This window comes from Centruroides vittatus, unplaced genomic scaffold, assembly GCF_030686945.1.
Source record: "Centruroides vittatus isolate TY-2023 unplaced genomic scaffold, ASM3068694v2 scaffold_944, whole genome shotgun sequence".
NCBI classification, from domain to species: domain Eukaryota; kingdom Metazoa; phylum Arthropoda; class Arachnida; order Scorpiones; family Buthidae; genus Centruroides; species Centruroides vittatus.
Window position 1 is genome coordinate 974650 of NW_027122722.1, and position 25361 is coordinate 1000010.

Below are 25361 nucleotides of genomic sequence, written 5' to 3' on the forward strand. Positions count from 1 at the left end.
AAAGGGACTGTACGCATTATTAAGAATAGTTTCGCACGCGTTAATCTTCGCAATTAAATTAACATTTCGCTTTTTTTTTAACTCGAGTTACTCGTTAATTATGCTATTTTACTCGATGTCCGTTCTTACGTGTTAATTATTATTATTATTTTTTGTAACATAACTTTATCAGCATATGTATTAAGTAGATCTATTATAATCACTTAATTATGACTACAATACTTGTTATTAGTATATCAGTTCTGTATCGACATAAATAATCGGCATTAAACGTCTATACTTTGTATACTAATGCACGCTAAGTATAGACATTAATATAAATTAATTCGCAGTAAAAGTTGCAGTGTTATCTGCCTAGTTTCGTAACATAATGTTTACCGTCGAAAAAACCAAAACGGCTGATTTTTTTTAAATTACGTCTTCGTATTTTCTCAAGGAAGAAATTCACTAGTCGATTATTTATCTATTTTTTTCGTCAAGGCGTGTTATTCGTGAGAAAGGGAATTTTTTATGGGGGTGCAATTCGAAAAAAACGACACCTTACCGCGTGGTGATGAGCAAGCGGCTAGAGTTTTCGTAAAATTGAAAAGGATCCGGATAAATGAATGCCGGGAGCAAAGCGGAGAGACAAACTATTGTCTGTTTGGGTAATTCTCGACTGTAAAATTAACCCAGTCGACGGCACTCGTTATAATTCAGACGTTATTGACAAATACGTGCCTATTACGTACACCTTATTTAACAATCCGCCCATTGAAAGGGACTGTCTCACTTCTCTCTACCAATTCGTCTATTGTGCGGAGGCGTATTACAACACAGTTCTCCCTTTGAATAGAGAAGTCTTACATCTTACATCAATTCACCCATTGAATAGAAGCATTTTGCGCCCAACTAATTCACCTTTAAAAAATAGAAGCGCATTATCGCGCCGATAAAATTTAAATGATAAGCAAAACATTCCTCCAATCGATTTTCGTCTGGGTTTAAGCTTTATATAAAGTCCGGGGCTTTATGGAATTCGTTAAAATTTAACGTTTACTTTTCCGGACGTAATGCAAAACCGGCTTTAATTGCGCATGTCCGGAAAAAAAGGATTCCCAATGGGTGAACAAGAAGAAACATAGACCTACTTGATTAATTTCTACATTTTTTTTCCTACTTGGCTGTTTATCTCGCGCGCTTCTTCCTTCCCGACTCTGGCTTCGGATCGGATTTATTAGTGAGGAGTCTCGAGTCCGTAATGAAGCAGATGGAATGATAGGGACAATGCGTCGACCTTATTAGGGATTGCCAGTGGATACAGTTAATAGAACCGAGTAAGAAATGACTTAATTTCTTCTCTCGTCTTAACACCCTTCCCTTCGCTTTTTTACAAAGCTCTTTTTCCCCTCTCTCCGTACTCATTCTCTCCTCCCTTTGCCTTTAAAACTTTCAATAATTATCCTTTCTATCTTCATCACTTTTATTTAACTTTTTTCTTTTTTTTTTGTTTGGGCGAGATATTTTTTAAAATTAATTACAATGTTTATTCGAGTGTGGAGTGAAGTAGATAGCCAATTTAATTCGATTCTAATCGGATATTTTCAGTTTGATTTAATGATCCGAATTTTTTTTATTTTTGGAAGAACGATACCGACTTTCTAACTTACTTTACATATAAATGTATATATAAGGCCTATTTGGTAAGTTTTATTTATTTTTGTCCTCGTATTTATTTGCTGAAAGTGTTTTGTAATGATTAGAAATTCCCTTCTCATTTTATGTTAGTTAATCTTACGGATCTTTGATTTTCTCACGTATTTTTTAAGACAATTTTTTCGAAAATACAATATTATAGCAGATACAATATTTGCCTTTTTTTGTATATTTGACTCTCATGAAAAAGTGTAAAAAAATTTGTTTTTCTAATTCTATTTATTCTTATTTTTTCTCCCAAGTAACGGAAATTTTCGGACAGATTTTCACGCGACAAATGATTAATATAAATCGGTTTCAATGAAAACATGGCCCAGAAAACAGTCAAAATCACCAAAAATATTTTGAATTTTTTTAAAAATAAAGATAAAGAAATAAATTTTGTATTAAATTTGTAACAGCTTACCGAAATATCAATATTTAAAATATGAAAATCGATTCAATTCGTATTTTAGAGCTCAGTTCCAAAAAACTGGGCATTTATTTACGAGAAATTTAAATAAACGGTGTTTCAATCCGTTTAAAATCCAATAAACACGCTTTTAATGTATATCTAGATTTAGAATAATTGTATAAATGCGGCTTTAAAATTCGTCCTATTGCTTTGTACTTGCAAGAAAAATTTATCTATTCGAAACAGGCCCGTATCATGTTCCCAAAACATGTAAAACAATGAAACAAATTCAAAAATTTTATCAACGGGTAATTAATTATTTGTAATATTTTCACGGTACAACATTCCGATTAAAATATTACGGGGCAATTTTACAATTATTTTAGTGTTTAATGAGGTATCGATCCGTAAACCCGTCACAAAGCAGGCAAAGGATTGAATTTTTGAATTTCTGCTCCTTCCCCCATCCTAATTTCTTCCGAAATTAGGCAAAATGAAAAGATTCCGAGGGAGGTGATGTTATTAATTATCCGAGTAGTTCGATTTCTGGACAGAATGTGGAATTTCTTATTAATCCGAAGATATTCGGAAAATCCCACGATCGATTTTCGAAGAGGTCCCGGTGGGTGGACGTGAATCTAAGTTACGATTAGCATTATTTCAAAGGACGATGAAAGGAATAGATTGACACAATTTGTAATATTCAACTCGCTTTGCTTTGCTCTCCTTATCGCAAATTTTTATCGTCGTCGAATCTGAAAGATAATGAGTAGACAGTTCCGAAGGGTGGGCCGTCTGCCGGTTAATCGGGGCAACGCTGGTTTTATTATCATCATCCCTCGTAACACATCGTAACTTCGGGGGGTGGCGGGGAAAGAAAAACTGCTGTTAGTGGAGATGTAGAGATATAAAACATCCTTCCCTCGTAACGATATACTAGGAGGATGCCGCACACCCCCTTCCCGTTTCGACTCTTTTTATCACGCTTTGCATCTCTCCTATCGGCGACTATCTATGCCTGATGGCATAAGTTTGTTAAGCTCGTTCCTTAGAGATTAATAGAAACACAGTCGGGTAAATGAAGTAGTAAATTCTCCAAAAAAAATCCGGCCAATCCAATCTTCTCCGGCTTCATCTATCACGTGGTAATTAACGAGCCAAGATGTTAAATGCAAAGTCGAACGGTTATCTCGTTACGGAGAAAAGTAGACATTTCGGTCCTCCGGGCTAAAGGAGCCGTCCCCCCGCGAATAGTGCAGACGTTCGGATTTTGATCCTGTAGGAATTGAAGCGTGGCCAATATTTAACGCCATCGGGGACGTCCATAATGTTTACGCTTCCTACGTCGACCCGAGACGACGTTTCCTGGGGAATTCTTGCATTTAACTTCCGGACAGTTACTAATACTTCACACTCTTGGAGGGAATTAGTCGATCTCGGTGACGTAAAATAACCGTTACACCGTCTCCTCTACGTAAAAGTACTCCGATACTCCGTTAGATTTATACGCGAATGGTAGTGTTAATTAAAGTGATTAATTACAGTTGCAGCCAATTGTTAGATAACGCGCGGAGGGAGGATTTAATTTTCTTAAAATAAAATAAATTTACCCGTAACCCGAATGGAAACGGTAAAAAATACGTCACCGGTAGGCAGCGCGTGCTGGCTAGGTGGACGCATACATATTAAAGGAGCAGTAAAGGAAATATTGGAAGGAGGAGAGGGTGGTGACGAGGACGGCGAGTGCCCCTCCCATTCAAATAAACAAGCCGGAGACATGTTTATTTCTACTTCGTCGAATGTCTTTAGCGATATCGGCAGAAGGGAAAGTATATCGCTTCGTCGACGTTATTTTTTTTCCTTCTTCCTCCCCCCGACGCCTTTAGCTCCGTAATCGTAACAACTCCCCGACCACCATTACCCTATCAAAAAAGTATTCGACCTCTTTTCTAAGAAACCTCTCCTTAACTCAACCAGTCCTTCTTCAGTGGCAAGATTAACATTAATCATATCTGGGTCACATTGTGAGTGCACTCACACACACATCGCACATATTCGCGCGAAGCTCGGATATCCCCCGCTGCAATAGCGCGGGGGGAAGGGGAGCAAGAGGGGAAAGAGGGTAAAAAGAAAGAAGACGGGGCTAGAATGATAGCAAGAATGATAAGATAAGAGAAATGGATTGGCGTTGGGGCTTATGCACCTAAATTTCACGCCTTTGACGGGGGCGGGCGATGAAATATGAAGCCGAGCACTGACGGCCCACTGCTGATACGGGAAGTATTAAAGAAGGGGGTGGGCGAGGGGGAGGCGAAGGAGAAGACTTTCTGCATGCTCGCTTCTCTCGTCGCTTGCCAAGCTGATAATGTTTGCAGCGGGCTCGGCTGCAAACAGATCGGTCGGATTCCGTTCGGCGATAATTCGCCGGCCTCGGATCATCCCACGGCTTACTTCTGCATTTAAATCGATCCCTCTTTAATGTCAAGGTCGGGCCCGGCCGGACTCGCGACCTTCGACCTTATCTACGGAGGCCGCTTCCATTAAGTGGCGGGAAGGGCCCACCGCCACCTCCGCGCTTTCTCCTAAAATCGCCAGACCCCCAGCAAATCCCGTTCCGGCACGAGACACTGTATTCAAAGCGCGTGCAAATCTTTCCCGGATTTCTAGGATCGTGCTCGCGATTTATTTTGCACCTTAAAAGTTCTTTAATTTCATAGCGCTTAAATCACGACATTTTATAATATTCTGACGGATTTTAAGTACAGTCGACATTTAATAATTTCTGAAATTCGTTGGCTTCGCTTCTTTTTTTTCTTTTAACATTTTCTTATTTTAACAACAAAATGCGAAAAGAAAACAGGGGAGAAAAGTTTTCGATTAATTTCCTAATCGGATTTTTTCAAAAAATACGTTATGCGGTTGGGAAGATGCAAATGCGGATTAACAATGAGAGACAAAGCCAGACGAGTAAAGGGGGCAAAAATAGAAAACGAGGAATATCAATGAGATATGAGCGGGGGGGAAGAGACGTAAGAAAAAGTGAAAAGAAAGGGAAAGAATAAAAAGATTTACGCGAGGCACATCACAATAATGTGTCTGAAATGCCGCTCTTTTATAAACCTTTAGAGGGAATCGCGTTTTGTCAAAATGCTAACCGCCCGTACCTTTAGCCCCGGGCTGGAGGTTCCTGTGCCGGGATATTTGTTACGGTTTTTGACACGCCAATACCTTACCAATATTGCCGCCGTCTGGCTAGAGGGATGTTAATACCTCCAAACCACACACAGATTAAATTTGTACTCGGCCAATCCACATTAAAGCATTGCATTCCTCCTTTCTCCTCGGGCTCGTCTTCTCTCCGAATATATATCTCGTTCTTATTAATTCGCCCTTTTGTGCCTAAAATATATCCCCCCTTTTTTTGTCCAATTGAAAAATTGTCGACCGAACATTGTTCCGCATTTTTATATTTCTGATATAATTTTTTCGACAATAGAAAGCGTAACTTTCAAATGCCATAATGGGTGCATTGTTACTTTGTTACGCAATTTATTTCGAAGCCAAATTCTAACGTCGAAAAGACGTTTAGATAACGACTCTTAACCGTTACCCTCTGTAAACGAAGTAGAGATTTTTATTAGGGAGAAAAATTGTAAGCTCTTTCTTACTATTTAAGAAGTTAAACCTAATCAAAAATAAATAAATAAATAAAATGAAACGCCGAAGGGGGTAGAATTTGCGTTATAATCGCGAAATTACCAGTGTCTCCGACTAATAACATACGGTACCGTTAGAGGGAGCCACCCCACAAGATAGTCGAGTAGAGATGAGATAAGGGCTTTGCTTTTTAACTTTTTTCCCCTCCTTTCCCTTCCTCTCGGCTGAGTGTTTCTATTTAAGTTTTTATCTTAGAAGTGATGTTAACCCCTCCACCTGTTTAATGTCAGCTTTCTTAAAGACGTAGAGAGTGCACCACCTCCTTCTGCGTGGGTGACGAAGCAAAGGGTTGAGATAAGGGCTCGTCCTTGCCCTCTTTGCAATAGCCTACCACCAGATGGTCTGATGACATTATCATTACTATTGAACTTCTTTGTGAAAATTTTAAAAACTATTTAAAGATTAGAGATAGAAGACGAGCCATTCCGGCAGGGCACGAACCGAGTTTAGAGTTTCTTCCTCCCATTTTTCTGCAATTTAAAACGTCGCGATCGAGAAACAATAGACTTCTTTCTACTAAGTTATTGTGTTTGTTTAAAAATTTTTTTTTTCTTTTCTTTACGTGACTTCAAACTGGTGCTAAAGAGCGTGAACCGGGGACAAATTCCTTACCTTCCGGACATCCCTAATCAATTAAGGGGTCGAAGAGAGGAGAAGGGGATAATTATGGGGTTGCAGATGACCCATAGTTGGTGTGGGAACGAGTGATGGTTATCTCTCGTCCTAGGACGGGGTGGAACTGGTGTGGCCACGTAATGTCGGGGCGGGCCACGCTGACGATTATGCTACGTTTCCAGAAGAGAGAGGTCGACGTGGGATCTGGTAGTTGATGCGGGGGGATTTCCCGGGATTGTGTTACAATTTGTGAGGATTAGCGGGGTTGCACGTTTGTAAATTACACCCTTCTCTGTTTTTTTATAACCACCGGGGAAAGTTTTGCTTATTCAAAACGAGTTTTTTCCCTCGTCGACGGCGCAAAAACATCGAAGAGACGAAGCCCAATTTTTTATTTTTATGATTTAAAAAGGAAAGGAACGAAATATAAATCATTTTATAAACACGTCGTCTAATCTAACAAATGCAAAATAAAAAACAAAAATAAAAATAAAAATTTGAAATGTTAGAAACCGTTCTGTGGACCCATAAAAATGGAGAGAAAGAAATAATAAAAGGCAATGGAATCAAACTAGGACATTTTATTTTATTGAAATTATTTGGAAGGTGTGTAAGACTTTATTTATAAACAAGAAAAATAATTATCGAGGAGCTGAATAGACAGAAGGAATAAAAAGGAGGCGATTATTAACGTTTAAAATAAAGACGAATTCCTCTTTTACTTCTCACCTTCTAATGAAAAGGATAATTCTATAAAGGTTATTTTAAGTTTTTGATTATTTTTGTTGTTGCGCCAGCGTCGATGCTTGGGCGTTGAAATCGAGATAGCATCTTCTAAATTAGCTCTTAAAAGAGGCGATATTTCTTTTCGTAGCGAGAAGAGTTTCATTCTAAGTTATTGTCTAAGTTTTTAGAGTCTATTTACATTAGAAACAGTAGAAAATAGCATTTCTTTGCTTGGCCACTCGGTCCCTCTTTTTAACTGCTCTTTTTCCGGGATAATCGACTTTGCTCGATTGAATATTTATAATAATTAAATTATAAATGGAGTTTTCGTCCATTCAAAAAAGCGCTAACGGTTTGCCACTTCGGCAACCGTTAAACTGTATCGAGACTGCGAAAAAAGGAATGGCGCCGGCTTGGGTCGGGCGTAAACAATTGAAAAGTAAGCCGAAAATCCTGAATTTGTTGCGATTTATCTTCGGCGCAGTTGGAATTTTCAATTTTCTGATGTTAACACTGGGTGGCGAATGGGCTCTTCTTTATCAAACAAATTCGAGGGGCTAATAAAATAAATGCGGAGGAGCGCCCCGCACGGTTGAAACGATTTACTTAATAATCGAGATAAATCCGTAAATATAATCGTACAAATCTGTTTAAGATGGCAAATTTTTCATTAAATTTTTTCTTCTCCTTACCAAAATCATTGGAGTTTAACAATTAGAGAAGAGAAGCGTCGAACATAAAAAAAATTAATCCCGGCAAACGGCCCGTAAATCACAAAAGGACTTATAAACCGTTACGAGGTCAATAGTCGGAGCGGAAACTAGAAACGTGACGTTGCAAGCGGAGACAAGAAGAAACCATTAACAACATTTGACGACAAAAGAGGAGAAAAAAGTGTCTAGCGTGACAGTTATGTGACGGATCGTGTCTGTGGTGCATGCGTGCCAACTTGTTGACGTGGTGATTGGAAAGAAGATCGGATTGTCAAGAGGCACATCGTCTATTAACAGGTCGGCTAATACCCCGAGACATTGTATCTTGTCAGGTGGGGGAATTAAGGTCGGCCCCAAGGTTTTACGAGGAGCCCTCCACGCGGCTGAGATAAACGAGGAGGTGCAGCAATGCGCTGCCGCAATAATAACCTGAAGATTGTGTTCCCAGATTTAACTATAGGTTGCTGTAGATGGATTACCGTCGCTCGGTTGACCCGTCCGAGCAAAAACAACCGGAAGTGGAAAGCATCCTTCCATTTTCCCTGCAATGTTCATTGATAATGTTACGTTTCATCGACTTACATTTATTTATTTATTTATTTTTTTACTCCGTCTTACTGTACGTGGCACAAGATCGAACGAAGAGAAGTGTTAAAATATTTATCGGGTGGAAGGTCGAACCGAATTGAATCGAATTTATAATTGAATGAGGCAACGAATCTTCTGTTAGGTAAATATAGGAGGATAACGAGCGGAGAACTTACGAATTTTGTGTACAGCCTGTTGATTAGAGGGGGAGAGGTTGCCAACTTTAGCCCTTTGGAGAACTTATCTTTCCATCGGGCCCGGTTTCAATTACGACTTAAAAACGAGAGAGAAAGGGAGATATCTGCTAGGAAATCGGTCCAAATTATGCCGAAGGAGGACACTTATATAAATATGAGGAACCGATTCATTAATCGAATTAGGGAGGAACCGGCAAGCGAATGTAATCAAAGAGAAAGCCCTCTCCTTAAATATTCGAGACAAACAAAAGATCGACATATTCGGAAGAAAAACTTAACAATCTAAGAGTAAAGATATTCTGGGCAATCTGCTTCATCTCTGGTGAGAGGAGAGAAGTTGCAGCCAGATATACAACGGAAGATAAGCTACATCTTGCTGTGTGTGTGTACTTTAATTCTAAGATAAGAAACATTAAGTTTTTCGGAGAAAGGCCTAGTCTGCTAATGCTTCGACGACACTTGCAGCCAGAGATAGCGTTCTGTGATTATACAGAGCCCTATACCAGCTGACTCATAAACAACAGGATCTGGTAGAAGATAAGCCAGTTTTAAAGTTTTGTATTTTTTGCTTTTATGTTTTTTTTTTCCTTTCTTTCCTCCTTCTCCTTCTTCTCGACTCGAATGCCACTATAGATTTTGCACTTATATCAACAGTTCGCATTTGATTTTATTTTCCACCAATTTGGAACTGTGGGATACGAAGGATTTCCAGAGTTATTGTGGATTTTTATCTTATCTGCGATGAGATAAAGTTTCTGGAATTAGAAAGTCTCTTATCTGGCTCTTAGGTTCTAGATGGGAGTTTTAATTGATAATTTTACTTCTCGAGTGTTTTACTCCAAAGTATTTTTAAACTTTATTTTCTACTTAACTATTTCGTACGTAAGCTTCACGAATTTGTACTCCTATCTTTATTTATCTCTCTTCTCTCTCAAATAATCTCCCAAATAATCTCACTTGAAAAATATTTTTATTTGTTTTATATTTATAAATATATCTTGTTTACTTTTTATAATTTTCGATTTTATAAATTTATCTTTACAGAATTAATTCCGTAATTTTAATTACGTTAAATAAGTTAGTTTAACGACATTTCTAGGTAGTTCATATAATTATTTTAAAATATAATTACCATAGAAAGGCGTGTTTAAAGATTTATTGAACATTTTAATTACAAAAAAAAAAAAAAAATCCTCCAATAATAATTCGAAGCATGCTTCAGAGATGTGGTACTTATTTTCTTTTTAACACCCCAAGAAACTATTGTCTATCACACTTGGCCCACGTTTATGGGAATTCCTAGTCAGTCCGTCGGTCTGTCGACTTCCCACGCTCCTTGAACTGCAAAGTAGTGCCGTGGCGCAGGCTCTCCAGGAAGAGCACTAAAGAGAAATCGAGGCACTTTCCTCTTTGGCACAACGTCCCAGAAGAAGGATCGAACAAGTTGGTTAAATTAGCCGACGATTTCCATATATGGAAATCCGGTAAATGCCGAGATTTGACGACCAATGAGTGCGTGGCTACGCGCTATCTGTTTAGTGCTTCCGTCCATATACGTCGTTAACCATCGACCATTAGTGCAAAGCATGGCAGTTAGTGTCCAGAAGTGTTAATTGCAATTGCGGAACGTGTGCCGAGGATATTTAGTTGCTTTCACTCGTTATAAACTTGAGTAATGGTGGCGACAATTTAAACGGGACACGTGTCACAACATTGCAAACTGCATCTATCATTTAGTATCGTGTTCGCAACTATATGAGAATCCAAGCACTGATTTGCTGACCAATGTCACTAATCGGAGTTGATATCGTTCGTTTCGATCTCTTAATGGCCCTTTATAGTTTGGTCCCTATATATATATATATACATATATATACATATATGTCTACCCGACAAACTTTTCGACTCTATACAGGCCTACCTAAGATATCGACGATAGAAAAATATTCCGATATCATTTCAAAAATCCTCTCCGCGTAAATGAAAGCTAAACAATATAAATTACCGCATGAAGGATTTAAATTCTCGCAGCATATTGGACATAATTCGTCACGAATTTTTTCGTTCACATTTCCGTCGGCCGAAAGTTTTCTTTAAAATTATTTTCGTAATTTATGTGAATGCTGTAAAACTTGCTTAAAATTTTCAATTTTAGCACCAATTTTCTACTTAATATTTATGCTTTATCTATGGTATTTACTGTAAGCATACAAATGCCGATTTACCTGCGCAAGGAAGGAAAATCTATAAATCGATACAGGCAGTGGCTAACCTATAAAAGTGGCAATAGGCTAATTGCTACACGGCGAAAGATGTGGTGGACGGTAATCAAAATGACCTTAGACCATTAGAGGGATATTCGATCTCTCCGGTTTTGGCCCGGCTCCGGACAACGTTCGGACGGAAAGGCCAACGTCAATAACAAAACGTTAATGGCGGTCGATGCGAATAATTGGATGCGATTTCTTATATCCCACACACAACAAAAAGGGGGTTCTTTTACAGATCAATGATATAATGGAGGATGGCCGATTTCTTCACTGGCTAAATAGTAAATAACAGCAGAAATATCTCAGTTTAATTTATTATCACAAATTTGGATTAATTGAAAATGGATAGCCCTTAACAATTTCTGTTATCGTAACACCGACTTTCACAGGATTCGTGTATGTATATATATATATTTGGAATTTCCTATAGGATGTGTGGTAGTAACTTGAATAGGGAAAAGCATAGAACATTTAAAGCGTTTAAGATGCCGTTTTCGCTCTTCTGCCACGTAAGAGCGGTTACGGTGCTAACCCGCCAATCCCGTAACCACCCCGAAACGTAACCGTGGCGAAGGGGGGTAGGAAATTGGCCAAGACCGAAGAGTCTGGCGTTTGGCAGCTGCGGAGGGAAGAAAAAGGTAAAGCGCACCCCGCAATGCACCCATGGGGAGCGACGACTTTTATAAATTCGCGATATCTCTTCGGGTTTCCGCCTTCCATTTGACGTTAACGTCAAGAGCAATAGGAGGAGGAAGGAGCGGCGGAAAGAGTTAGCGGGGGGAGGAGGCAGTCGAAATAGGAAGAGGCAGAGAGACGCAATTTGTTTATTTGAGTGCACGAAAAAGGAATCGGTAGAGCGGAGTCGGTTTGTGTCTTCAGCTCTTGCCGCGAACACTAAATGCAAGTCTACATGGCTGGATGCGATAAGGGAGAAGAAAGGAAGAAGGCTTAAGGTTCACTGCAATGGTGTGGGCTGTGTTTATGTGATAAAATTTGGTGTGTGTGTGTATGGAGTCAGCCATTTACCCGCTGGTTATCATATCGGTCCTGTGCCATCCATTCGTCCCGCCGGCTGTGTTTAGAAAAGACTCGGTCCAGCCATTGGACGATAACAATAAGCATTCTATCTGTCCGAGAGATAAGAACACTATCTTCCCGTAGCATGCATCGCACTGATACTTTACCTTGCTTGATTCTCTGCACCCCGACTAGGATTTGGTACCAGATAGCATTCTTATCGGACCGTACCAAGTCGCATCGCGTCGCCCGAGGAAGGTGGGGGCTTCTGACGGTTCGGGAGGGACGGGACGGTCCAGATAATGTAAATGAACCCGGGTGTGATGTCGTTCGGCCACGCTCGACAGTGTTGCCACCGACGGATGGAGACTATCGACGTCACTATCGGGAAGGCGCCACCGCTTTTCCTCTCTCCCGTTGCCAGCCGACGGTGGCATTTTTCGAAGGTGGACACCTTTTCACCTTAACATCCGCGCAGGGCGAGTACCTGGGCCGCAAACTCTCGTAAATGCGTTCTTTTGGATTTTCCTTCGTAGAGATTGAATCTTTTTTTCGGCCACCGACTTAGTCATTTTTTAGCCACTTCATCTACGTTACGACTTTCGGCCCCGAGGCGAATTATTATCGAAATGACAAACCGAAGAAAGGAGAGATAGCGTGATCCGGGAGATTAAAACGAGAATTTCCTAGTGTGAGTGATGCTCCAGAAAAAAATATAATAATAAAGTGAGGTGAAACTGAAGATAGATTTTAGAGAAAAACGCTTTGATTCCGGTTAACGTCGCAGCGTAGATAGTCGGAAAAAAGCCGGTTATTTCGGTGGTCGCCGTTATTAACATTGTGTTTAATTTAATTAAAAGTTTACACCTGTCCGGGCGCGCGAAGGGTGTCGAGGTTTGTCGCGCAATAAATCGATCGGGCACGTGTGCACCATCTTAAATGGATGGGCTATCTAGCGTCCGAGATAATGCTTTAGAATCTCGGATTCGCTCCTTAGTTCCCACAGAGTACTGATGTATATCTGGCGATACCCCGACGAAGAGAAAGCGAGACCCAGTGTGTATGTATGTGTACGTGAGGCGCTTTGATGAGAAATGCATGGCTTATCACCAGTAATCACACAGTCCGCAAAAACAGGAAATTAATTCGGTGCCCAAACGTGTCATAACTCAGCACATTTGCAACGTGCTCAGATAAGGCAGTACATTTATTATATATCGCTCGGCTGTGGAGCTTTTTTCCCTCTTCGCCCCCCGCGCGCCCCCCGCAACTTTCCCCTTCTCGCCTTCTTCACGGAGAGGCAGTACTGTCGCTGGAAGCTCAGATAAGCAGCCACTAACATCAGGAGATTTATTGTGAGATGAACTGTTCGATCGAGAGAAGAGGGCTCGCCCGCCAGCCAGTCGACTACCGAACGCGAGTTGCTACACCGCTCACGCGACACTCACGTAAGTCGTGACGTTGAGTAATGTCGTCGCCCGCGATTTACGTCGCCCGCCTAGAACAATAAGAAGATTGGACTCTAAGGGTCGAGTTCGTCACCCCCAAAGTCGTCGTCTTAACGACCGTTACCCCGGAGAAATTATTTTTCGACCCCTTCGTCTGGCCACGCGGATAAATAAATCACTCCGGTGGCAATTGAAGACGTTGCGGATGGGGCGGATCGTACAATTAAAGAAGGAGGGGAGGAGGGGGTTTATCTGGGTGCATACAAAACTGTTATCTGTTTTCCGAATTTTTCTTATTTCTGACGTTTTGCTTTTTTTTTTCTTTTTTCGAAAAAATCCGGGATGACGCGAGCGTAATTAATATTTCAGCTTTGTTGCTTCAACACTTGGCATAAAAAAAAGATGGCTCCCGCCTCCCGTCATCACCTGTTGTGTTAGTTCGTCAGTTTTTCTTCCCTTCTGTTTCCTCGTCCCCCGCTTTTCCCTCTGTATCATTTCTTTCACAGAGTGTTTGTCATAAGCTTCTCTTTCTTCATCCAGGAAAAGTTAACGATGATATGTTATCTCGGTTTTTCAATTTTTGCTTCGGTCCAATTGAAACCCAACTTTCATTTTCGTTTAGACGGGTGTCATTTCCTTGTTTTTAAAAATCCTGCGCCTGGATTTATCAAAAAATTCTCTCGGGTATCGTATGGTAATTTGGTCGACTATAATTGGATAAGTTTTATTTCGTACCCCGATCTAATCTAACCAATAACATATCGTCTTGCCGTTTTAAATTTATGACGTCTCGAATCTGCTCCTCCCTTTCGAATTCGAATCGATTTATCTTCGCACCGAATTATCTGATATCGAAATCGACATTCTTAATTTATATAATTAATAATATTCCGATAAGCTTATGAAGTCGTCGCCAAAGGATAGATTTGTGAATAATGACCGAAATATCTTTGGTAAGAGCTTTGTGCCGTGATTAAATATTGCCGTAGTGTTTCATAAATACAAAAACGATAGTTTAGCCTCCATACAAGCCAAATTTCCATCTACCTTCCTCGTATTTTTGGCTAGATTAAGGAGTCTCGCGAGGAACTAGATTGGATTTTTACGGTTTACAAGTATTTATACAGCGTTATACTATTCGCCTTCTGTTATAGAGCTTGCTCGGCGTATTCCGAGTGCTTAGTAAAGAAAAATAAACACATCTGTTGTGAAATCCTATATTTAAAAAAACGTGAGCGCCGCGAAGCGTGAAGAGCCATCGAAGACATCGGTTCGCATATTTTACAGATAATGAAACGAGTCATAATTTGCCAACAGGTTAAAACAAGGTTATCCCGATCGTCGAATCGCGAGGGGGGATAAAATAAAGAGCGAGGGAAAAAATTAAAGCGGGAGCGGGAAAGTTAATTAAAGAGAGGAGGGCAGAGAGAAAGAGAGAGGCATTTGCTGCTTTTTATTCATCCTTTCGAACCGACTCAATCAGCAGAAGAGAAGAGTAAATTCCTCGGTGAGCAATAAAGAAGGCCGACAGTGCAGGGCCACATCGATCCCGGAGGGACCAAACTGCCGACACTTCTCTTCATTTCCACTTCTTTCAATCGGACCCGTCCCGAAGGGTCCGTATGTGGGTTACAGGTATATATATCACCGACTTTAAGAGGATGGATGGATGGAGAAGAGGAGGGGCTGGATGGAACTCGTAACCGACGAACTGCGAGTGATGGGAGAGGAAAGTATTAAAGATGGAAGAGTGAGATAATGGAAGGAAATCTGAGACCGTCTTAGCCATTGATGTGTATTTAAATAGATGGGGTGAACGTGTCTCACATCTCATTTCGGTCTCCTTTACTTCTCCGCTTTATTTCCGTTTTGGAGAATGTACCTTAGAATCTTCTTACTTTGCTAAGTTCGGCTAAACTATAAAAATGCTTCCCTCCTTTATAAAATATGCAAAATCCTTCACCTTTCGACCTCTTTGTAAAATGTATAAACTTAAAACCGAGTCGATATTTATCTATTTTAAGCAGTCGACTTTAAGCTCATAATTTCTCCCGGACGAAATATTTCCGCGATAATTTATAACGTTATAATGTCGTATCGGCGACGAAATTTTTGAAAAATATTAATTCGAACGAAAATAATTCTTAAATAGTGAAAAATTTCGTTTTTTCCCCCCTCGGAATATTGGAGGAAGGCATTAAATGGCGGATAATTATTGGGCAGGTTGCGCCGTCTCCTTGTTTATCCCGACGAAAGAAGACGATTGCCGGTCTCGGCTAGTTATAAAGAAGTTTTAAATTCTCCGTTAAGATTGAGGAGTTAAATTTATCTAAGAGTTAGGGTGATAGGAGAGACTTTAAACAATGTCATTCGATCTGGCTCTGGCGCGACAATTATCGCTGAAGCATCTAATTGAACGACTTGACACGTTGAAGTGATGGCTACGTCTCGAAACGACGAAGTTTTTTGAAGGAAGAAGAACCGTCTCCTACACTCTGCGAGGTTAAGTAATGCCGTGAAGACAGATAACACTTCATCGTCTTCGAGTACGTCGACGGCCTCCAGGTTGACCTAAGGCTGACTATTTTTCAATCCATTAAAACCATTCGAAAATATCGCCAATACGCTTTCCTTAATGAGCAGTTCTCCTTCGGAAAACTCTCCTTTTCTCAACGATTCGGATTAATTTTTTTAACTTCTTTCCAATATTTCAATTTTATATAAACCGCAATTAACTATAAAAACGATTCTAGTCAATTCCACAATTAGTTGTGGATGCTCCAGATGATAAAAACGTTAATAAGTGTATTGAACGTAATTGCGGCTCTGTACCCAATTCTGCCGCTTATTTTAAAATTATTTTGTGTAAATAACTGGAATACGATAGAAAGATAATATTTACGTGTAAAATAGGGACTAAGAATTTGAAATTTGTATAAAATACTGTCTGGAGCCCGGTCGGAAAAGAACTGCCATCGTTGCTCCACCACGTCGGACGTCACAACCGGCCGCCATATTTATATCAATATACATAAAGTTAAAGCGAAAAGATGATTTTCTAATTATTAATCGATAAAAAACGTACAAACATAAAAAATTCGAATCATCCTCGTCGGTAAAAACGGGAGGAAGATTTACAGGACTGGTTTATAATCTTAAATTTGGTCGACCTAGGAATTAAAATTGATTCGATTTTCATTAAAATTAAAGTAACGAGAATTAAAAAAAAAAAAAAAAAATCGAATCTTTCTGGATGCAAAATGGAAGGACGACGATAAATGCGCCAGTTTAATCATCCACCCCGCTTATATTGCCATCTATCGATCGAAATCGCAATTAAAGTTATTTAAAAAATTCTATAAAGAGAATTTGGAAGCTTGGAGGTCGAATGGCGTTTGGAGGTTTATTTATTCGCCTCCCGACCAGAAATAGCCGTAATACATAAAGGGGAAAAAATAAATAAATTTAAAAGGGAAAAGTGGAAAAATTGGAGCGTAGTTATTCGAGTGGTTGCTTATCCTTCAGAGCGTGCTGTATCCGACTTTAATCTGAACAGATTGAAGAGTAAGAGAACTATTAAAGGAAGATTAAAAAAAGGCAAAGGAAGCATCGACTAATCGCTGCACACGTTGTTTGAGTTAGAAGCTTGTTTCGGTAAACAGTTTCGCCCGGTATATCACACGACGGTGGGTTTGGGGAGGGGGAAGGTTCTGTAAAACATAGAGGGGGGAACGAATGTCCAAGATTGATGTCTCGCCGGCTAGTCGTTGACTAGAGGGACGGTCAGAGGAGATAACACATGCACGAATGCCCAAAGAAATGGCACGCTCCTATCTAAGTCCGGCTGACGCGCCGGACGGCTGGCCATGCCGAGATAAATCGGCGGCGTTGACAACGTAGGGGGTGTGAAAGGGGGAGCCGAATCGTGTTTGCGGTAGTAGAAGATTCCGAGTGAGGTGTCTTTCCGATTGGCGCAGAGTTACGAGAAAGTTTGGCGTCTTCTCCGTCGAAAGTTTTGTGCGGCTGCGGTCGAGGATAAAAATCCCCACCCCGGGGGGAAGAAGAACTTTCTCTCCCCTGTAATGCGCTTCGAATGCTGCAACCCGGCTATTTTTTAAATAAGAAGAGGCCGAGGTTTTTTGGAAAATGTAATTGCAAAATGGAGCGGTTAAAATGGCTCCTAAAAAATGAATTTCTCCGTCTTTTCTTTTTTTAAGAATACGATTTAAAAATACCAACAAACAAGTCGACGCCGCATGTAATATTTAGTCGAAGGTATTATAGAACAATTAATTACTATCCTCTAAAAAGTACCCCGTATAAATGGACGAATTAGGCAAAACTGCCACTTGGACTAAACCTATATAAAGACGATAATTTCGTGAAAATAAATGTCAAAATAGCCGCGTATTATCGTTGGAAGTTTATGACTAAATGACAGATTTATAAAACATTTGAAAACGTAAAAGATTGCCTCGAAAATGCTCTCTCCTCCCACCGACGACTAAATCGATGAGGCTTTAGTATAGTTTGAAACGTGAAAATGATGCCAAAAACCGAGTTTTCGATGAATTAAAATACAGTCAAAATACTATGGATTAAAGTATAAGTACATAGATATAGATGTATAGAGGTACAATAGAAACAAGAGCATTTACACCACAGAAATTCTAATGGCATACAAATTCGCGTATGGTAATGGAAGCAAATTCTCGTTCGATTTACTTTAGGACGTAATTACAAAATTTATTGAAGATTTTACTAATAAAGCACCAGAAAAATAACCCTTTCGTAGGCAGAAGGAGATAGAAAACTGGTTTATTCATAGATTCTGTTGGCTGTTTAAGATATAAAAATTTTTTGTAAATCCAAATGTTCTTTCGAAATCGTCACTTTGCGAAATATCGGAGATGTCTCCACGGGAACACTGCGATGACGAGAAAAAACAATCTCCCGAGATGTTATTTATGACGTTGCCAAATGACAAATGCAAATTCCGAGTCTACTATAAACACGGCCAACCGGATCCTTAAATATATGCATTTTTGAAATATGTCTTTGTATATCTTTTGAATAACGTGACAAAATCTGTTTAAACAAGGAAACGAATGAAATTTAAATAGGAAAATTTCTATTTTCTCGGTACGTCAACGACTTTACCAGGTGTTCTTTATCAGAATTTTGGTAGTAGCGTTCTTCGATTCTTTCCAAAGCAGACTTTTATTAATAACTGGTCAATAATTATTATTTTGAAACGATAAACACGCTTTACCTGCACGTCACAATACTTTTAATTGTACTCTCGGACGTATTAGTCGCGATCCATTGCATTCGTCATCGTATCAGATAAAAAGGAGTCGTATCGCCGACAGACAAAGAATAACGTTTCATCACCCTGACGAGATCACGAACGGATTTTCTAGAAACTATTTTAAAAAAAGCGATTATATTTGCGGATAGCACAAAGTGGACATCGAGTTGGAGTACTTCTTTAACTGAAGATTAATCAATGACAAAACACGAAATTATTCTTCATCGCGGACGACACGGTGTCATCACGCATTATCTTTTCGCTCGCGGTTAGTCACGTAGATGTAAAGCCCGAGAAATTAATCGATTATTTTAAGGTATCGAACGATTTGCGTAGGCCCGGCGCGAAAATTTTGCAACGCTTGAACCGGAAGTTCGGGGAGAGAAAAGAATTTCCCTCGTAAAATGTTCTAAAATACCCTTTAATGGAGAAAGAATGAAGTAGGACGAGCGGGTGGCACCAAATTAGCATTTTTCGAAGGGACGTCGGTAGTCATTAAGGCTTTAAAAATACACCCGAGTCTCCTTAAGATAGAAAAATAAGTAAGATTTTATGTGTCATTCTTCGATAAGGGACCCTTTGAACCGAAATTCTCTTAAAGAGACCAGGAGAGAGCCCAAAGAAGACACGCGAGAAGTCGTAAAAGAAAGGTTGGGTCCCGCACTCGTTTACCTCAAAAACAAGTCGAATTTACACCCGAATGCGCTCTCGGTTAATTCGTCGGGGCGGATTATGCGCGGAAAAGGCGGTTTCATTTTAAATTAGGATACTTTTTTGTACGGACGAGCAAATTAAACGGATTTCTAACGATTTTCTAACCGATCTCCTCAGGGAAAGCAGAAGACGAATTGGAAGAACTCGCAGAAGTATTGAAATTGCCGACGGATGTACTGGAAATCCGGGAATCCCAACAAGCGGACGTCGATTATATTGTTTGTAGCCACGTGACTATCAGGGAAGGAACGCTTTTCGGACCATACGGTGGACATATCGTAGCTGACGTAGATAACAATCACAAAAATAACGTTCTAGAGGTAAGACCGTTAAATCCACCTAACGTGTTTCCGTACAAGTTGTGTATATTAGTCACAAAACAGAAGAAATTTAGACAATTATTGGCATTAAAAATACACGGAAAAGATTTTAATTAATATTGAAGGACGGTCTACGTGTGCAACTTATTAAAGTTAATTGCCACAAACAAAATACCTCACCCTTTTACAAGAATTAGCCAGGGCGCAATTGAAAATTTCATCTTTTCCACGGTAGAAACGGAAAGGATACTGCAAGAAAGATGGAAACTTTTCTATTTTTTACTTTACATTTACTTAAGCGGCACGGGTTTTACGTGGATCTTTCGTCAAAAAAATGCGCTAAACTTGCCAAAAAAGCGGATGGAAATTCGGTCGTTGTCTTTGTGACAATTGCTCCAAACTTATCTCTGGATGAAGAGATAAATTTCGTATATTTATTCAAAAAAGAAACGTTAAATCATTGCAAAGGACGATAAAAATCTTTCTTTATTCGACGCTGGAAGCTCGTTTAACGCTTAAAAGTGATTTTAGAACGACTTTCGGTTAATTGGAAATTGCCATTCGCCACGTTTAATTGTCAATGCGATTTTCTAGAAATATCTTAAAATAAATTTTCATTTTAAATTTTCTAAACTCCGGGGAAAAAAGTCCACAATAAATAGAATCGGAGTGATAATAAATTTAAAATATCGACTCTTTTCTTTTTGGTAGACGCAAAATACAGTCAAAAGTGAAGGTGAAAGTGGATATTTTTGGAAATCGGTTCTCTTTTTATGAAAAGTTGCCGAATAATTCGGTTTTGACGAGTCTAAGCGAAAGTTTCTTTTAAAAATTTCTTTAATACAGGACAAACTTTTTAAAATTTTGGACCTTATTAACGACCCGATAAGATCCACGTCTTTTCTGAGGAGTGCTAGTGGGGCCGTCGAGGGAGGAACGTTATGGACCCAGAAAACTCGAGAGCCCGCAGTGGTTCTTATCTCTATAAATTAATGCTATCTTTACTAACAAAAATTAAAATCTTTAAGATTGCTTTTTATTAATAAATAATAAAAAAGTGGAGTAAGAGGCTCGCTCTATCGGGGCCCCAAACAAGCCCCATACCCCTCTTCACTAAAAATAAAATTGTGAATTTTTTCCTAAACCGTTAAATTCCTAAGCTGGATCTAAATGTTTTTATGTATGGACACGAATGAGTTTTCACGCTGTAACTAAAGTTAGGCTAAAATAGAGGCAAGAAAACGAGACAATCTCGCCCCATTAAAGAAATAAATGAACGAATTTTTACTAGTTGCTAGAGCGTGTTGAAAACGTCGAAGGGGTGAGGACAACAGAAAAGTTAAGTAATAAAACCGAACTGGTTTCTCGCGCTAATAATTAGCCCTACATAAGCTATATTCCCCCTTAGGAAATCTTATATTCTTGTTATTTTAAAATGGACGTGCTTACGAACCCATTAAAATACACGAGCGTAAGTTTTTTGGAGTAGTTATTTTTATTTATGCCCGAATAATTTTAATCCTATATCTTTAGGCTAAATTTCTTGTAAGGAAAAATATATTTGAACAATACAATAAGTTAACACATAAATTATTTTATCTTTAGGTTAGGGATACTTAAACAAAGGAGCCTGTAGGCAGAGAATTAAATAATTTAGAGATCGAATAAAAAAAATTAATTATCCTATTAATTTTCAAATAAATTTAATAAATCATGGGACAGAAGGCTAACAAAACTGAAAAATACAATAGAATTTCCTAATATCGACCCCAAAATATTAATAAAGAAACGGATAAATTTAAATATCTTTTCATATATTATCTGGAGATGAAATCTTTACATTTCGGCATAATTAGATTATAATTGTATGTGACTGACGAATTTTTCACCCCTTTCCACACACAGGCGCGTGACAAAGAGGGACGAAAAGTACATATTTTGCCAAGGAATGATTCTTGCGCCTGGCTCAAAATAGTACGAACGGCATCATCCGCTTTAGAAGCTAATCTCAACGTTCTTATGGACGGTAAGTAACTAATTATATTCACGAATATCTAAATACCATAATTTATATTACGAATTGCTCGGATTTTCACAAAAATAACTCCCCTATATTGTGTTAGATCCCTAGGGAAATACTCGAATTTAACGCTGGAGAAAGAATATTTATTACATCGGATCCGTTATTCCTCGATATACCGTCGATAGTATATGGAAAAGTAACAGATATTCCTCCATATACCGGATTATCAGCACCAGTTAACACGTCATTTTTCGGTTATCGATTAGAGTAAGAGATGCTCAGATTAATATATGCTATTATCTTTACTAAGGGCCAGTTTCGATAGGTTATTTTTAGTAAATAAAGTGAATATTTGGTAAACTTTGTACCGTGTTTTCATCTAATCCAAATGAATCATTGGGCCGTAACAAATAGCGCGAACTATCTCAATTTCTTACTTTAACACGCGAATAAATCGTCAGAACAGCCCGAAAAAATGTCTTCCGCCCTTCTTTATACAGTGAAATATGTATTTATAAAGTCTGATCCCTGTCTACAATACTACCCCGTTGAGAGGCTCAATTAAGGCTCGAAGTCTGGCTTTAGTTAGAGCGGGCTTCGTCAGATGGCGCCACAGAGCGGACGGGTGAAAATGGCAGAAGATAGTGTTTCATTAAGCGTAGATAGTGCGCTAGGTTGGATCCGGTCATTTGTCATTATTATTTGCTGCTCTGGTTATGAATAGCAACACGATAGGAAATGAACGGATGAGGAAGCCCCGATAACTCTTTATTTGATTCTTGAAAACTTTTTCCAACCCAGTTTTTTCGGATTTCGGCATTCGTTCCGCCTGTTTAAAAAGTAAAAATAAAATTCCGTTTTAAACCGAAATTTCGTATAAATATCGGTCAACTAAATAAGTTCTATTAGGAAAAAAACTTTTCAAGCTCATCGACCTTCCGAGATGTGTTCGGACCGCATTTTACTTGATGATTCGTAGAGTATATGCACGAGTTGCCACTAAATCATCCCTGCAGAGCTAAATATAACCTATTTTCCCACATTTTACGCAAAATTTGAATACGTTTTTTGCTATTTTTAATCCTATAAAAGGTAAATCAATTATATCCGGGGCTAAAAACATTTATCTTGTTTAGTTTGAGTGATTTCTACACTTGGTTCTTCAGTTCTGAGTTGCGAATTTTACTTCGATCGAAACTAAATTTGTTAGATTTTCAGAAATTCCATAAACAAAAAGAAAAACTTGTACAGATTGCTGCATCTTTTTGCAGCTTCCTGGCAGTATTAAAAGTGTTCAGAGAAATAAAAGTCCTTAAAAACAAATTATTATCCAGGGCAAATAAATGTATATTTAGCAAATTCGTCAGTTTGCCTTCGATTAAAAGCAGTTATCGACTGCTAAGTTCTGAGAAATAAAATCAAACATTGGTTCTTGGGGTATGATCTAATGAAGAGAAAATACTGATAATATCTAACCTGACAGACGAAGAAAAACTGTTAACGTATCGTTTCTAACGAAAGGTAGGAAATCACGATTAAGTGTGTCCGAAAAAAGAAGAAAAATACTGACACGAAATCCTCGAGAGACGTATAAAGCCAAAAAATACTTTCCAGACTGAAACCATCAGATATCGAAAAAACATTGACATTGAATCCCCAAATACTACACAAAGAAAAATAAACTACAAATCGAGATTCCAGAGATATGAAGTATTGCTAATAGAAAATACTTCAATTATTAAATCTATTAAAAACTGTGTCGTATATGCTATGTGTTATGTAAGTTGTGTATGCTGTGTGTTGTGTGTGTGTAAGAATATTGCAACATTATTTCTCTTTTATTTAAGTAAACAACAGGCACAAGCGTGTTATGATTGATTAAATTTCTTAAGAATGGATTTCTTAATTTCGCATTCAAATAATCTTTTCTTCTTTTTTTTAATTAGGAGAAGAGATATGGTGTACAGTTTCCTGTGATATACCGCCAAACATAGAACTAAAGGCATGGTACACGATTCGTAACGATGCTCTCAGATATTCCAAGAGTGGCACGTGCAACGGTCCAGCCTTCTGTCTTCCATCGCACACCACATGCTACGCGACTAACCACGAGTTCGAGGACCATAAATTAGCTTTACCCAAGACGTCGGAGGAAGGAATAGAAACGTCGCAAAAATCGTTAAGTCCTAGCAGAAGTGTCCACTCTGCGGGGAACAAAGAATCTGGTCAAGAGCCGGCGGTTCTCAATGGAGATTTGCTAAAACACGAACCTTTTAGTCCCACATCTTCCACTTCTCCCGGTTCCAGTCTGGAAATGTCTCAAACAGAACAATATTCCGAGAACAATAATCAATATCCCGGAAGTACATCGAATAATTTCTCGGCCTTTCCTTTCCGATTGACTTCGAATCTTCCTTCGGGTGAGAGATTCGCATTTTTAGTGACTTTTTTAACGCTAGATGGCACCACCGAGTGTTAAACGCGTTTTACTACCCCCAATTAATTCAGTTACTCTATATGCTATAGACAATTACTGAATAGATAATTCGCAATTCGAACTTAATTAACAAGTAATATTTATAATTATTTTCCATTAGGTGGCCATTTCATTTATGTGCCATTTGTTCCTCAAGTCGGCGGAAATCGGACTCCGGCAACGGAAAGCAATGGAGAAAAACTAAGTAGGTAACTTCTTGCATTTATTTAGATTTAAATTTTCTGTAAACTTCCCTCAAATTGTACAACTAAGTTTTCCCGAAATCTGAAATTAATCTGGAACCTACGTCACAATCTTGTAATCGGTCGCAAAATGCTCTTTATCAGGAGGATCTCACTTAACTCCGTCCAGTATAACCTTCTCAATTGTAAATATCTACCAATCTAAGCCGCCTTTTACGATTTGTAAAAATACGCACTAACGCAAACGTAATTAACAACGAATTTCCATCTATTTGAAATTCGAAAATAATCACGTGATTAACGGAAAATCGTTTGATTGGTAACCGAAACGATTCGAACGTAAACTAAATTCCGATTGGTCGCGGTACTGTGTTCGGTCTGCCAGTTACCAACGATTTAAAGTGGTTATTTGCCAGAGCGAAACTAACTTTATATTAATTTTATTTATGTAAATATTAATTAATACTCCGATTTCGATATAAGTTATATTTTTTTCTTTGATTGCTACTTTCTACAAAATTTCAAAACGCATGCGATTATATTTATATTGAATAATGGAAGATCTAGAAACAATTCGGAAATTTTACACCACCGGGGTGTTAAGACGCTACTGCCATCTGTCGGGGAAAATGTTACGTATAGAAAATTAATAAACTATTTTCAAGTTTTGTTTTAAATCGAAATTTTACAAAGATAAATTTAATGAGATAAAATCGCGCCCTGCGTTACTAAAAAACCTACAGATTTATTATTTTTATTTTATTTTATTTTATTTTTTTTGCGAATTTAAAGGTTTTTGTGAAAATTGAATTTTAGGCTAGTTAGTAAATGTGCTAAAATCACTACGGATCATTAAGTTATTTCATTAGCGGGTTTAATTATAATTTATTTAATTAAGTTACCAATGAGATAAAGAGTGTGATGATGTCAATCA

The 25361-nt window shown here is 38.6% G+C and overlaps 1 protein-coding gene across 3 annotated transcripts in view; it reads left to right on the top strand.

Moving 5' to 3' along the window:
- Nucleotides 1–25361, top strand: part of ush (Zinc finger protein ush) — an 86129-nt gene that overhangs the window by 43041 nt on the left and 17727 nt on the right. For 2 of the 3 annotated variants that reach the window (XM_067288911.1, XM_067288912.1), the window contains exons 2-5: nt 19523–19725; nt 21631–21751; nt 23695–24168; nt 24346–24429. In XM_067288911.1, coding sequence (XP_067145012.1) covers nt 19523–19725; nt 21631–21751; nt 23695–24168; nt 24346–24429 — 882 coding nt within the window. The remainder of the gene's footprint in view (nt 1–19522; nt 19726–21630; nt 21752–23694; nt 24169–24345; nt 24430–25361) is intronic. The other variant, XM_067288913.1, reaches the window with a different exon arrangement.